Source organism: Alexandromys fortis, unplaced genomic scaffold (genome assembly GCF_014885135.2).
Source record: "Alexandromys fortis isolate MF-2015 unplaced genomic scaffold, M_Fortis_MF-2015_v1.1 scaffold_218, whole genome shotgun sequence".
Lineage (NCBI taxonomy): Eukaryota > Metazoa > Chordata > Mammalia > Rodentia > Cricetidae > Alexandromys > Alexandromys fortis.
The window spans coordinates 1,053,671-1,064,827 of NW_026068112.1; the positions used below are offsets into that span (position 1 = coordinate 1,053,671).

Consider the following 11,157-nt stretch of genomic DNA (forward strand, 5'->3'; position numbering starts at 1 on the left):
TCTACGGTACAGTTCACACCACTGTACCATTCACAAGCTGGGCAAGGGCCTGGAGATTGAAAGGACACACAAGAGACCTGGGTCATTCGAAAGGAGATAAGCCAATGCCCTTTATTCACGCTTAGGAAAAACCTTATATACCTAGCTGCTGCACAATGGAAGTCCCCCCAAGCAGGTGGGAAATTACCACCAATGGAGTAAACAATGCCCTATAGCTAACCACCAGGAGGGCAGAGGGAGCACAGGAACAAACAAGATGTTTAGCTGGAAAATGCAACAAGATGTCTGGCCAGAAACTGTCCTCAATATGAACTCCAAGAGGAGGAGTAGACCCATGGGCCCTACAATCTGGGTCCTAGGCAGGTGGCCACAGTCAATCTGGAGCCTCAAACTCAGTCGTCATACCATGTTCCAAAGTCAGGCTTCCTCCCTGGCCTCTGGCTTGCGCATCCTCCGAAGCTCATCTTCCACAGCATTCACCGAATTGTGGAGGGGGATACAGGGGTCACTTTCAGGGCTGATTACTAAACAGTTAGGCTCAGCGCTTGAATCAGTCATGAGTCTGCAGTAACCACAAACCACTGCAAAACGAGCCTTCTTCTTCCAATGCTGAGAGGCACCAACCTGCGAGCATGAACATACTTAAGTCATTTGATGGGCACAACGTGTCTATTTTACAGAACAATGGTAGTAACTTCCATGCTAGGACCTCTGATGGCTTTAGTTGCAGGATTCTGACCAGGTTTGCAGCACCAAGCATAAATTCCCTCCTGTGGAACATGCTTCAAGTTTAATCAGAGAGCAATCAGCTCCTAACAATCTATCACCAGTGAATGCCCTGTGCCTGGTGCTTTGGTTGTGCAGTACATAGGATCTCATAAATGGGTAAAACTTCAAACTTTTCTAAATGTGTGTAAATGTTTGCCTGCATGTATGTATGTATACCATACATATATATGTATGTGTGCTTAGATTTTCCAGAGGTCAGAAGAAGACAGTGTCGGTTTCCCCAGAAACAAACTTATAGATGGTTGTCACTTGCCATGTGGGTGCTGGGAAACAAACTCAGTTTCTTTTCAAGAGCTGTGGCGACTTAGATTAATGAAGACAAATTGTAATGAATATTTGCACAACTTTAATGGAAAAACCAGACTCACGAAACCAAGGTTCCCGGGGAGCACAGGAAACAGGAAGGGAAGCGCAGGCTTCTGCATGGGCAATTTATCAGTAAACATTCGCCAGAGGCAAGCCTAACCCTACATCTCCACCTTTTGTCTAAATAAGACAGAACTAAACCAACTACAACTATAAACAATAATAACAAATAATAAATATAACAAACACTATAGAGAACAAAAGTTTTGCTAAACATCCTATCTCAAGGAGTCTAAATAATGTAGAGAGTACTACAATTATATAATCTTCAACTCCATCAAAGATCTGAGAAGGGAATAAATATTACTTAACAAATGAGAGATATCCAAAATGTGCAACAAATGACAGAGACAACTGACTACCTGGGCAATCACCCAAATTCTCGTTCGCAATGTTGAGTCAACCAACTTTGGCTAAGGTCTAACATAATTGACATACCTTTATCAAATTCAAGGAACTTTCTTAGAATTATCCTACCCTGTCTTGGCAAGATAAGACAATCCTGTTTCATATCTTTGTCAGTAGTTGAGGTATGGGCTTTTCTTAACCCAAAGGTCAGTTCTGCCAAGAAGACAAGCTCCCAATGGAGTGTCTTTGGTGCTCAACGTTCTCTCGGGAGTAGAGTGGCATTGCCAGGAGTAATTGTGTCTCGTTGGCACAAAATTCTAGGTTAGATTAAAGGCCATTTTCTACAGCTCTTTAAAGAGGCTGAAGATTATACTATCTATACTAAATATAATCTCTATGTATCTAGAATACCTTATTAACCTAAAAATAAACATGAACAACATAAAATTCTCAATACCTATCTAACTTGAAGACTAAAAAAAAAAAAAAACTGTGCAATACATGAAGACAATGATCTTCATCTGTAAACAATGTCATTACATATCAAATGTAAACAATGTTATTACATAAATAGTATCAGAGGTAGAAATGTACATTGTGATATGGTAGATGTATCAATACAATATAAGCATACTCTTATACAAAAATAGAGGTAGGAACACTCACATTCAATATTCAATATGTCAATATACAGGAAACAGTACCAATACAATTTTCTAAAAACAGTAACTCACAAATACCAATCATCCCATCAAACCAGTTAATCCCCCCTTTTTTTTTTAACATACCCCTAATTCCATAAAACATCTCCCCATCCCCTCAACCCCAAACCAACCACTAAAAGATGTCCCTAACCCTGAGGGCAAACTCTGTTGGGAGAGGGGACGTCGTCCTCTAAGATTGCTTCAAGCTGACATGGGGGCGATGTTCTCCTTAGGGGCTCCTGTGAAAGCAAATGATGGTAAAATTCCCAAATTAACCTTTGACCTAAGAAAATTATAACTAGTCCCTGAGCGCTTTGAGAAGGTCCGGCCAGAGTGTTGTCAAAAATGTGCACCATTCGAAATTGTCTTGTGCAGTTGGTACCAAAAAACAGGTCTCATATTAGCGCGTAAAAAAGAGAAAAAGAAAAAAAATATTCATGACGTCATAAAAACCAGGTTGAGTTGATGTTGTGGGGCCCCATCTTCATCCTGGAAACTTCAAAAATTACTGTAGGGAAATTTGTTGCTTGTTATGGGAAATTTAAACATTAACAACAAGGACATATTCTGACATATAAAGAAAGACACAGATATGAGGAAAAGCAAAGAAAGTTTATCAAGTATATAATTATCCTCATTCTGTCCCATTTCATGGCTCCTGATCTGAGACAGAAACTCTGAGATATCTCTTATCAACAGGCTTGGAATTGAAGAGGGACTGAGCCATAGTCCAACTCCAAAACCAGCTCTACATATTTATAAAGAAGCGTTCAAAGAGAAAAAAGAAAATATATATATAATCAATACTTACTCATGTTACTGTTGAGTCTTAGTGGGTCGTAACTATTTTCCATCCATCAGTTATTAAATATTCAGGGTCCCTTAAATTCTTTGAAGATCAGTATTTTCCTGTGGAGATAAAAAAAAAAAAAAACCCTGCCCCCAACCTACCTGAATTCCTTACCATCAGTATGCTCGCCATCCTTGTGAATGAATTGTTATTTATCTTTTCCAAATGGCTTTTCTTCTTCATACCGAACCTTTATTAATTTTGACGGTATCCACAATTGTTCCTCACCTGTGGAGATAAGAGCAAAACCCCTTCCCCAACGCAGCACATCTCCTGGCTTCCATTGTGAGGTCAGCACATCCTTGAAATAAACTGGTTGATTTAGTTCAGTAGACTTTTCCATTATCCAATGTCTTTCTGCAGCCGTTGTCCCCTTCTCATTAGCGTTAAGAAAATTCAAGGTTAACAAAGCATTATGTAACCTATTTCTGGGGGTGTTTTCCACCCCTTTCTGTTTATTCAACATATCCTTTATAGTTCGATTTGATCTTTCTATGACTGCTTGACCTGTAGGATTGTATGGTATACCTGTAACATGCTTGATATTGTAATAGTCAAAAAACCGTTTCATTTTCCTAGAGGCATAAGCAGGACCATTATCTGTCTTTATTTGTGTAGGTATACCCATGATAGCCATGACTTCTAATAAATGAGTGATTACTGAATCAGCTTTTTCTGAACTTAAAGCAGTTGCCCACTGAAAGCCTGAATAAGTGTCAATGGTGTGGTGAACATACTTCAATTTGCCAAATTCTGCAAAGTGAAACACATCCATCTGCCAGATTTCATTCCTTTGGGTGCCCTTTGGATTAGCCCCTGCAGGCAGTGGCGTTTGGTTATAGAAAGAGCAAGTAGGGCATTTCTTTACAATCTCCTTAGCTTGTTGCCATGTGATAGAAAACTCTTTCTTCAAACCTTTGCTATTAACATGATGTTTTTTATGAAATTCAGAGGCTTGTAGCACACTACCAATCAATAATTGATCAATTTCTGCATTACCTTGTGCTAGAGGACCTGGCAGACCCGTATGGGATCGGATGTGTGTTATGTACATAGGGCAAAGCCTGTTCCTGATCAAATCTTGAACCTGGATAAACAATGAGGTTAGTTCTGTATCATCAGGTATAAATTCAGCAGTTTCAATATGTAAAATAACTCTTTCTGCGTATTGTGAATCAGTAACTATATTAATAGGTTCTCTAAAATCCCTTAGCACCATAAGAATGGCATATAATTCTGCCTTCTGGACAGAATCATAAGGACTTTGTTCCACCTTACCCAAGTCTTCCGATTTGTAACCTGCCTTCCCTGTTTTATTGGCATCAGTATAGAATGTACGGGCTCCAGTTATTGGAGCATCACGGACGATTCGAGGAAGGATCCAAGAAGTTCTCTTTATGAAGTTAAGCCTCTTGCTTTTTGGATAGTTGTTATTAATGTCTCCCAAAAAATTAGCACAAGCTCTTTGCCATGTTTCATTATCTTCCCATAATTTCTTTAGTTCATCAGCAGTGAAAGGCACTATAATTTCTGCTGGGTCTATGCCTGCTAGTTGACGAAGTCTCAGCTTGCCTTTTATAATTAACTCAGAGACTTTTTCCACATAAGTTTTCAGTTTCTTACTTGGTTTATGTGGTAAAAAGATCCATTTCAAGATAATATCATCTCTCTGCATTAAAATTCCTGTAGGAGAAATTTTTGATGGTAATATGACGAGAATACAATCGAGCTCCAGATTTACCCTGTCCACATGTGCCTGTTGTAATTTTTCCTTAATCATTGTCAGTTACTTTTCTGCTTCAGCTGTTAATTCTCTGGGACTGTTTAAATCTTTATCACCTTCCAAGGTTTTGTCCAAATGAATTATTAGATCAGGTGTTATCCCAATAGCTGGTTGTAGACTGGAAATGTCTCCTAACAGTCTTTGAAAGTCATTAAGAGTCCGTAGGCAATCTCTCCTAATTTGTGCCTTTTGTGTCTTAATTTTTTGTAAACCTATTTTATAACCTAAATAATTAACAGAATCTCCCCAGAATCTCCCTTCTGTATCTTTTCAGGAGCAAATTACAATCCCCATTTAGGTAAAAGTATCTTTATTTCTTCAAACAGTCTGTTCAAGGTATCCATGTTTGAATCGGATAACAAAATGTTGTCCATGTAATGGTACACTATAGATTTTTGGAAATTTCTTGCGTATTATTTGCAATGGTTGGTTCACAAAATATTGGCACAAGGAGGGGCTATTTAACATACCCTGGGGGAGGACAGCCCAGTGGTACCTCTTGGAAGGTTGAGAATTGTTGTAAGGCAAATTTTTCTCTATCTTCTTTTTGTAAAGGTATAGTGAAAAAACAATCCTTTAAATCAATAACTATAAGAGGCCATCCTTTTGGTAATAAAGAGGGCAAAGGGATTCCAGATTGCAGAGGACCCATAGGTTGAATAACCTTGTTGATAGCTCTGAGATCTGTCACCATTCTCAATTTACCTGATTTTTTCTTAACCACAAATACAGGAGAATTCCAAGGACTGGTAGATTCTTCTATATGTCCAGCATCTAATTGCTCTTATACCAGCTGTTCTAAAGCCTGTAACTTTTCCTCAGCTAGAGGCCATTGCTTTGTCCATATTGGTTTCTCAGTCAACCATTGTAGAGGCAAGGCTATTGGTATCTCTGAAGGGACTTCAATTGCTTGTTCTTGTATGGCCCTAATGGCCGGTTTTCTCCGTTTGTAATATCTTTTAATATTATTCTCAGAAATATAGGCTCTAGAAGTAGCAGGAATGTTAATTTTGGTATTCCATTGTTGTAATAGGTCACGACCCCATAAATTCATTGCAATATTGGCTAAATATGGCCTTAATTTTCTTATTTGTCCCTCAGGCCCTATACATTCAACCCATCTCGTGCTCTGTCTTACTCGAGATAGGGTTCCAATTCCCAGGAGCTGAACATTTACATTCTGAAGAGGCCAATACGGATGCCAAGATTCTGGGGTAATGATACTTACATCAGCACCTGTGTCCAGCAGGCCAGTAATAAAAATGCCATTTACACACACTCTCAGCTTAGGTCTTTGATCATTTATAGAAGTTTGCCAAAACACACGTAACTCATCTTTCTGCTCATTATCGTTTGTAACAGTAGGCATGAGGTTTCCTAATTGTCCTGACGAGGCACGTTCTCTGCAGAAACTGGAAATGACTGAACCATGTTTGCCATGGGGGCCTGTGAGGCCCCCCCTCTCACGTTTCCCGTCTGTATCAGGTTGCCTTGTCTATCTCTTGTAGACCTGCATTCATTCGTCCAATGTCTACCTTTTCCACATCTTCTACATAAACCTGAAGGCTGAGTCCTCCTATTTCTGTTATTTCTAGAAGATGCATTATTATTATTTCTGAAGATCCGTTGTTTACAATTCCTTTTCATATGACCCATTTTGCCACAATTAAAACATTTGGTATTCTGGTGTCTCCTTTTACCATTGGAAATTGCTTCTTCTACCCATGCTTCAGTGCCATAATCAAATGTATCAACATCCAGTGTATGCAAGACCCATTCTTCCAAGGGTGCTGATCTGAACCTTAAAGGCCCCAAAATCTTTTTGCATTCCACATTTGCATTTTCATAAGCCAAAGACTCAATCATTATACGTCTTGCGTCAGGGTCAGGTATCCCTATTTGCACAGCCTTAGTAAGTCTTTGTAAAAAATCACTAAAAGGTTCTCTCAGACCTTGTTTAATTGTGACAAATGATTCCATTCTCTGTCCTGGGTCTTGTACCCTGTCCCAAGCCCTTAAGGCTGCTGTAGTGCATATGGAGAGTGTGTTTTCGTCCAAATTAGCTTGTTCCTGAGGGTCAGAAAAGCGTCCTTCACCTAGAATTTTATCTAGGGAGATGTCACTTCCCTTCGCCTTTTCTTGCTGTTCTAAAAGTCTAGCCTCTTGCCTGAACAAGCATTTCCATTTTAAGTGCGGCCCACTCTCAAGGACTGCAGAGCTCAGCTGGAGCCAGTCCAATGGCGTAGCTCTGCTTGTGGATGCCCAAGACTTTAGCATCTCTTTAACAAAAGAGGAATGCATCCCGAAAGTCATGACAGCCTGTTTAATTTCTTTGAGATCATTCATACGGACATGCTCCCATGTATCTTCCTTAATGACCCTAGGGTTTCTGGAACCAATCACCTTCTCTGTTGTTATTACTGGAAAGGCAGGTAGAGCTGTAGGTAGAGATTTGTGGAAATTGTCCCGGAGGGATTTACCCACAGATGTAGTTAAAATTTGCCTTTCTACCGTTTGTTCTTCTTCATCAGAATTTAGAAATTCCTCAATCTTTTCAATTCTATTCACCATTGCCTTCTGCAATGTCTGTATCTCCTGTCCAGAATTATGTTCCAAAGCCTTCATTGAGGATTCTAAAGTATGAAGTTTGTCCATTAGAGATAAGTTCTCATCTTTGGACATAATTTTTATGGCATAAACCGTGCCTTCTTGTATTGACAATCTTTCCGCCAATCTGTCATAAGCTTTAGACAAAATTCGATTGTCACATTCAACAGTTTTGATTCTCTCAATTAATATTTCAGTCTCTTCAGAAAGTGACTGATGAAATTATGATCCAAATCAGCTGTTCCTTCTTCCATAGTAATGAATTTCTCCTTAATATCAGCCACTAATGTTTCAGTTCCTACAGAAAGGGACTGGAGTTTATGATCCAGATCAGCTGTTCCCTCTTCCATAGTAACGAATTTCTCCTTAATATCCGCCTGAATCTTTTCTAAATTTTGCTCAGTCAAAAGAGTCTTGTTAAACAAAGTTCTGTTCTCTTCCTGTAGAACTTCAAACTGATTCTTGAGAAGATCATTGTCATGCTTAATAGTTTGTAGACGCTCAACCTCTGCCTTAAGAATCCTGGATTCATCTCCAATAGTTTTTAGACGTTCAACTTCTGCCTTAAGAATCCTGGATTCGTCTCTTAAAGACTCTATCAGACTTTTGTCGTCAAACCACCTAATACCAAGGAAAACTACTAATCCCAGAAAGATCCATAGATGTGGGGTGCTAGACACCTCTTGTAAGATCTCCCACATGGCACACTCAAAAAGACTGTTAAAGTCTTGAATAGTAATATTCTCAGACATTTTATTTATAAAAGAAAAAAAAATTTTACCTGCAATGACTGGTTCCTGCCAGTGGTGGCGAAAGAGTCCACTTGAGTCCATGTGGAGAGCCTGTCTGAAACAACTCAAAACCGAAATTTACCGTTCTGGGTTAATTGCTCCAGCGAGCAGGCGGGGTGGAAGGGGAACAGAGAGAAAGCCGCCAAAGTGAACAAGTCAAAGAGATGCAAGCACTGAGCCGGGTCACGGGGACTGCAACGCCTCTCCGCTGTTAAGTGACCCGAGCACAGGGTGGTGGGCAGGGCGGGGTGCACAGACACAAATCCAAACCGCCAGGGCTAAGTCTCCAGTTCTGTTTGCCAGCTTTCTAGCAGGCACCAGAGATTTCCAGTGACTCAGAATCTCAGCTGCTTCTAGGTGCAGTGCTGAGAGGGCACAATCTGTGCAAAGAGAGAGAGACCTCCAGAGGGGGAGGTGCCGCTGGCTCCCAGCGGTGGCCTCCCAGAGCCTCCGAATCTGAGCGGGTATCCGCAAAGTCCCACTGGGTGCCAAATGTGGCGGCTTAGATTAATGAAGACAAATTGTAATAAATATTTGCACAACTTTAATGGAAAAAAACAGACTCATGAAACCAAGGTTCCGGAAGCGCAGGCTTCTTCCGTGCAATTTATCAGTAAACATTCGCCAGAGGCGAGTCCGCCCCTTTGGGCCTAACCCTACAAAGAGCAATAATGCTCTTTACCTCTGAGCCAAGTTTTGATAACTCTCCCAACCCCCATCAGTCTACTGAAAGACAGCCAGCAAGGAAGAGCCTTCCATTTCAGCTCCAGAGAGACTATTCTGTGTCCTATAAACTAAGGCATTGCCAGTGATGGGGTCTCACCATCTAGGTCTGGTGGGTAATCAAATTTAGCCCTGATAAACTAAGTTTTAATAATTGATCTCTGGGTGTACATGATTTTTCAAGAACTAAGAATGACAGTGTAGTAAGCAGTGATTAGAACAAAGACAATATTATGTTAATTAATATCGTTTGAGTTAAGATGACATAAATGTAATGATCTATTCTGTCTCTTTAAGAGACAACCCATGCCCCTTCCCTCCCCTGTCCGCTGAAGGCAGGCTGATCTTCAGTTTCCAGCCTGAGTTCCTTCCCTTTTCCATCTCCCTCTCCCCACTTCTACCCTTCCCCCTTATGTTTCTCCCTTCTCTCTCCTTTCTCTCTCCTTTCTCTCTCTCTCTCTCTCTCTCTCTCTCTCTCTCTCTCTCTCTCTCTCTCTCTCTCTCCTCTTCTCCCCTTTTCTCTTCTCCCTCCATAACCCACTGAATAAATATCCAACCTCACTATGCATGGCATGCCTATCCATGTCTCTGTCTCCTGCCCTCCCACCACATGTCTCCCTGCCCTAGACCAGCCACCACTCGGGGGGACCTGCAGCTGTCCCTGCCTGGGACTGGCTGCTCTCAGGGCCTGTTTCCTGCCACCACATGGCCTGCTGCCACCGCCTGGGGACCTGCAGCATTTCTGCTGCTTGCCACCTCCGGGGATCAGCAACATTTTTCGTAATCCATTTCAGTAATCAGGCCCAGGGAGATGGTTCCATGGCTAAGAGCACGTGTTGCTCATCCAGGGGAACTAAGTTGGGGTTTCCAGCACCTTGGTTGGATGACTGTGAGCTTCACAGGGGATATGATTTACTCTTTTGGTTTCCATGGACACCAAACACACATGGCGTACAAATAAGTAAAAATAGAAATAAGCCAGACAGCTGGATAGTGCATGGTAGTGGTGGCGCAAACCTTTAATCCTAGCACTCAGGAGGCAGAGGCAGGCTGATCTCTACAGACCACCCTGGCCTATAGAGTGAGTTTCAGTACAGTCAGGGCTACAGAGAAACCAATCCTGTCTCGAAAAATCAAATAAATAAATAAAACTTTAAAAAAAATCTTCAAAAATTAAAAAAAAAAAGTAACATTGAAACCAGGCACATTGGTGCAACCCTTTAATCCCAGCACTCAATAGGCACAGGCAAGAAGGTCTCCATGAGTTCACGACCAGCCAGGGTGACACAATGAGATCCTGTTGTGAAAAAAGAAAAATCCCATAAATTATCTGCAATAGATATCCTAGGAGTTAGAAGGAAACTTAGGGAGGGATACAGAATTGGAACATTGAGGACTCTATTCTCGTTGTTGAGATGGTGTCTCACTGTGTAGTTCCAGCTGACCTAGAACTTGATATATAGACAACGTTGGCCTTGAACTCACGGAGATCCACCTGACTCTGCCTCCTGAGTGCTGGAATGGAAGGTGTGCACCACCTTGCCTGGCTCGAAAATAAACCTTGATCATAGTTTTCGGCCCTTGGTCCCTTTAGTCTCCACACTGCTGCTGAGGAATAGCAGGCACACATGCACAAACCAAAGAACTTGTTTATGCTCTTATTTTCTAGAAATATGGCAAGTCTGAAGCTCTCCCTGAGGAGGCAGCTGTGTCTGGGGGACAGTAAGAGGTGTGTGTCCTCATGGAAGAGGCCAGCCCGTCCAGCGTTATTGACGTGGACAAAGGCTTTGCCGTTGCCTTTGTCGTCCTCTTGATTCTCTTTCTAACGGTGATGGTTTATCGGTGTGTAAAGCTGGTGCAGAATCCCTATGAGGCGAGCTCCACAACCACAGAGCCATCTCTGAGCTGAAGTACCATAAAACCTGGCAGACTCCTCTCACAAGAAATCTGGAATCTCCACAACCACAGAGCCATCTCTGAGCTGAAGTATCATAAAACCTGGCAGACTCCTCTCACAAGAGATCTGTAATCGTTTGGGTATTTTTAGCAGGGTCTTAGGCTGCCGGGGCTGGCCTTGAACCCCTGACTCTCCTGTCTCTACCTCCTAAGAATTGAGACTACAGAGAATGCTCCGTCACAGGATTTGAGACGTTTTATTTGACATGGTATATGATCCAGACTCCTCTTCTCTTACCT

General features: G+C 41.5%; 1 protein-coding gene across 1 annotated transcript; it reads left to right on the forward strand.

Moving 5' to 3' along the window:
* Positions 1-10,696: 10,696 nt before the first annotated feature.
* On the forward strand, positions 10,697-10,870 carry Ctxnd2 (cortexin domain containing 2). The gene has a single exon (XM_050124632.1). It carries the CDS (start codon positions 10,703-10,705, stop codon positions 10,868-10,870), a length of 168 nt encoding a protein of 55 aa, XP_049980589.1. The 5' UTR covers positions 10,697-10,702.
* Positions 10,871-11,157: the final 287 nt, after the last annotated feature.